Source organism: Gekko japonicus, unplaced genomic scaffold, assembly GCF_001447785.1.
Source record: "Gekko japonicus isolate JY-2015 unplaced genomic scaffold, Gekko_japonicus_V1.1 scaffold4048, whole genome shotgun sequence".
NCBI lineage: Eukaryota > Metazoa > Chordata > Lepidosauria > Squamata > Gekkonidae > Gekko > Gekko japonicus.
Genome location: NW_015176571.1, coordinates 31,029 through 34,925, shown reverse-complemented (window position 1 = coordinate 34,925; position 3,897 = coordinate 31,029). Strand labels below are relative to the sequence as shown.

At 42.0% G+C, this 3,897-nt stretch overlaps 1 protein-coding gene across 1 annotated transcript in view; it reads right to left on the bottom strand.

Annotated features, from left to right (window-relative positions):
- Positions 1–532: 532 nt before the first annotated feature.
- The window catches only part of LOC107124120 (fatty acid-binding protein, liver-like), a 5,755-nt gene continuing 2,390 nt past the window's right edge, over positions 533–3,897 (bottom strand). Inside the window, exon 4 of the mRNA XM_015427508.1 lies at positions 533–678. Coding sequence (XP_015282994.1) covers positions 601–678 — 78 coding nt within the window. The 3' untranslated portion in view covers positions 533–600. The remainder of the gene's footprint in view (positions 679–3,897) is intronic.

Below are 3,897 nucleotides of genomic sequence, written 5' to 3'. Positions count from 1 at the left end.
GAAACTGCTCTTTTTCAAGAACAGCTCTTCTCAGAACTAGGACTTGCCCAAGGTCATAAAGCCAGGTGCAAATGGAGGAGTGGGGAATCAAACCCGGTTCTCCCAGGTTAGAGTCCCTGCACTTAACCACTACACCAAACTGGCTCTCACTAGTTCTTTGTGTGTCTGTTAAGTGCCATCGAGTTGCTTCTGACTTATGGCAACCCTATGAATGATATAACAGGAGTCTTGGGGCGAATAAAGAACATTTATTCAAGCAGAAGATTCTGTGTATCAGAGCTTGCTTCACCAAATGCATGAAGTGGTCACTCAGAGGCTGATACATTTATATTATCAACCGAAAGGGGGTGGTGGATGGTGGATAGATCCTACAAAGAGGGTCCAGTTTAAAACAAGAATGAGCGATCAATCTACTCAGTGGGTGGGGGCTACTCCAAAGTGGCCTCTCAGTTTCCTGGAGAAATTCTGCCTCTCCTGTTTTTGTTTTCTTGGGCACTGAAGCCAAGTATATAAAACAAAACATTATGGGTGATGGAAAGTATATTTTATTTCCCAAATATAAAAATATCTATTGCTAAACAAAGTCTTCTTTTTGCAGTTTTAAATCCTCCTGCTTTTTCTGACAAATGTTGCTGAGCCCGCAGTTATTGTCTGTGGAAGATAAGTTTGAACAGCCTTGTTAGTTTTCCTGTTACATTTACATCTAAAGTTTCCTTAAGCTACATGAAATGCATCAGGCCACAACACAACACAATGCAAGTTGTAAGAGGTCTTAGGGGACTGGCATAGTTGTCAAACACAATGGAGTGATTACTGGGTGATCAAATGATAGAGTCGACTCCAAAAATATCCTAGCCAAATTTCATGTTTTTTGGTGTGACATCTCTCTTTTGTACCATAGACTACCTGGTTGTTGTGACAATATTGTTTAGCAGATAGAGTGCTGGGCTCAGATGACACATGTGAAGGTCCCCATGGAAAAAGTTAGAAACATTTGGAGAGGGAGGACATTTTTTTTCATCTGTGGACCCCACCCCCCATATTATTTATTTATTTATATTATTTATAGTTTGTCTTTCAAAGAGGGTTTCAAGGTAGATTATGTCGGAAACATGTGTGTTGCAAGGTCTAAAGTCAGTCATTATAGGGTTAATGTGCTTACCTTGTCTGCTATTGTTTAAACTGAACTGAAAGGGAACCTAGCAGAAAGCCAATGGAAAGAAAGCCCTGAAGCCTATTTACTAACAATCATTGGTTAATGCATTCAGGTGATTTTCTTCTAGGGGTCAAGAAGAAAGGAAGAATCTCCATTACTATCTGTGTGTCTGTTGTTGCAAGCATGTAGTCTTAAGTGTTTGTTGTTTTGTAGATTTCCTGTGTACCCTCCCCTTAAGAAATAAAAATATTTACATAGAAAGAAAATGCCTCCTCTCCAGTGAACAAAGATCCATTGCAAACTCTGAATATTTAACTATTTTTACCAAATTTTCCAACATATTCTGGTAGCAGAGGATGGTTGGTTACCTGGTCTTGCCTGTCATGCTTAAGTAAAAGCAAGTTTTTAAATGCTCACTGGATTGAGAGAGAGAGAGAGAGGTTGAGCTAAATTAGCAAGGCTACGAGGCTTGATTTTTAAAATGACCACTTTTTCTCTGCAAGTTTTTTTTTCTGCTCTCCCTGCCAAATATACTACAGCTATGAAAGGTGACCCAGATTCATGTGTGATTTACGAATCTCCCTATGCCAGCCTGCCTGTGCCACAGAGGAGCAGCTGAGAACTATTTCTTTTTTGAAGTTTTTCTGTGCGCTTGAAACCCATGCCTCTGGAGAGACTGGAGCCAGAAGGAAACACTAGAAGCTGATTGATTGCTTCAGCCACTCTTGCATCCCTGCTCTGAAAACAGAATTAAACCTGTGAGTGCCTGCTAAAAGCCTGCAAGTCAAGATGAGTGATTCACAGACAGCAAGCACATCTTCTGAATCTACCACAGATGTATGTTCCAAGCCGGAGATCTCAACCCAGTGCGGTTAGGCCCACTCAAATTAACCCAGCATAATTTTAATTGGTGGCTCAGCTTCCTAAAGAATAGACCGCAAATGTATGGGGCTGAAGATATTTTAACAAAAGGTGTCCCTGCCACTGAGCCAGACAAAAGTGCCTTCAGAAAACTAGATGGCTGCCAAGTCCTTGATTATGGGTTCAGTTAATTGCCATGATGTCCCCAGCCTGCATACCATAGAAACTTCCAAATTAATGAACATCTGAAAGAGAGGTATGAAGGGGAGACAACCAGTAAGATTTACTACTTGAGGGCTCAGATTTTTGGCTTTAAAGTAAAGGAAAGTGACTCTTTGCCTGCTCAATTGAAGAAGCTAATGGGGATTTACAATCAATTGAAAGAACTTGGGAAGACTCCTGATCAAACAGACTTGACTGTAGCCATTTTAAGCGGGCTCCCTACAAGTTACAGAGGGCTTGCAATGATTTTAAGACACCAAAAGGATCTAATGCTTGATGATTTGTTGATGATTTTAAAGAGAGAATATGACTCCAGAACTACTCAGGATGCTTTGTTTAATGAGATATCTGTTTTGAGCTTGAAACATAAACACAGATTTAAAAGGGAAAAGAAAATTGAATGTTTTATATGTGGTGAATAACCTTTGACTACTAGGCGTGCTTTGTATAATTCTACAGTCCCATCATCTTTATAGTTGATGTTGAATACCTATTTGCATCCAACAGGCTTTCTGCCTGGAGGTAACTTTGTAAGAGTCCATGCTTCTTTCTCATATATGGATAGTATTTCCCGTTCCATTGCTTCAATTGATATGTCTCTTTCATTCGCAGGCAAGTTGCATACTTCTTTCCAGTTCTTAGGTTCTTATGCAGATTGTACAGTTTCAGATTTTCAATTTGGTGAAACTGTACAATCTGCAAAAGAACCTAAGAACTGGAAAGAAGTATACAACCTGCCTGCAAATTAAAGCGACATATGGATTGAAGGGCGGTTAGTGTGAATAACCTTTGGCTACTAGGTGTGCTTTGTATAATTCCAGGGCTCCCAAGTACTTGCCTTGATTTGGCAGTGGATATATAGTTCTTCGTGGGACCATTCCCGCAGGGAAAACACAGGCACTGCACTATTCCGTTGCCCAGATGTGACGTAGACATGTAGCCGGGTGACGCTCTAGCAATGGGACTGGAAACTCGATGGTACCATCGAGTTTCCAGTCCCATTACCAGAGCGTCGCCCAGCTACATGCCTACATCACATCTTTTGTTCACTGCTCACTAATGTTTACTGAGCAGTCTCACTCATTTCATTTCAACAGGGCTTACTTCCAAGAAAGTGTGCTTAGGGCTGCAATCTTAAGCACTCCATGCATTAGTATTTGAGAGAGCTGAAACTTCAATTGCTTCTCCCAAGGCTTTACTTTTGCCTGGCCTCACCATGGCATAGCTCTGGAACTGGAGCGCATTCAAGGCATTTTGTTACCCCGAAGTGAGGTATGTCCATTCTCTCCTGAGCATGAACTGTTGCTGGCCATCTGAGTCCAAGCTAACCCCCCGCAGCAATGCCACAAAAGCTTGACTTAGAATTGGAAGGCAGTGGTGCAGGACCAGGAGGAGACGCCAGCCAACTCCATGCCGCGGATTGGTGTGCAGCAGATGAGCCCCTGCTGGGCATCGGTGCCTTTTTAACTGTGATGGAATAATGTGTCTCTGAGTTAAGAGCAGAGAGTCTTTCCCTTACTAACCGGAAAGGGATACACTGTCAGACTAAACGATTGCATCCCTAATGTACAGTTCTCACACGTTTGAGGAGGACACTTCTGGGGCAAAGAGCGTGGAGGTTCCAGGCTGATCCCCTGTCGGTTGGAACATCCTTTCTT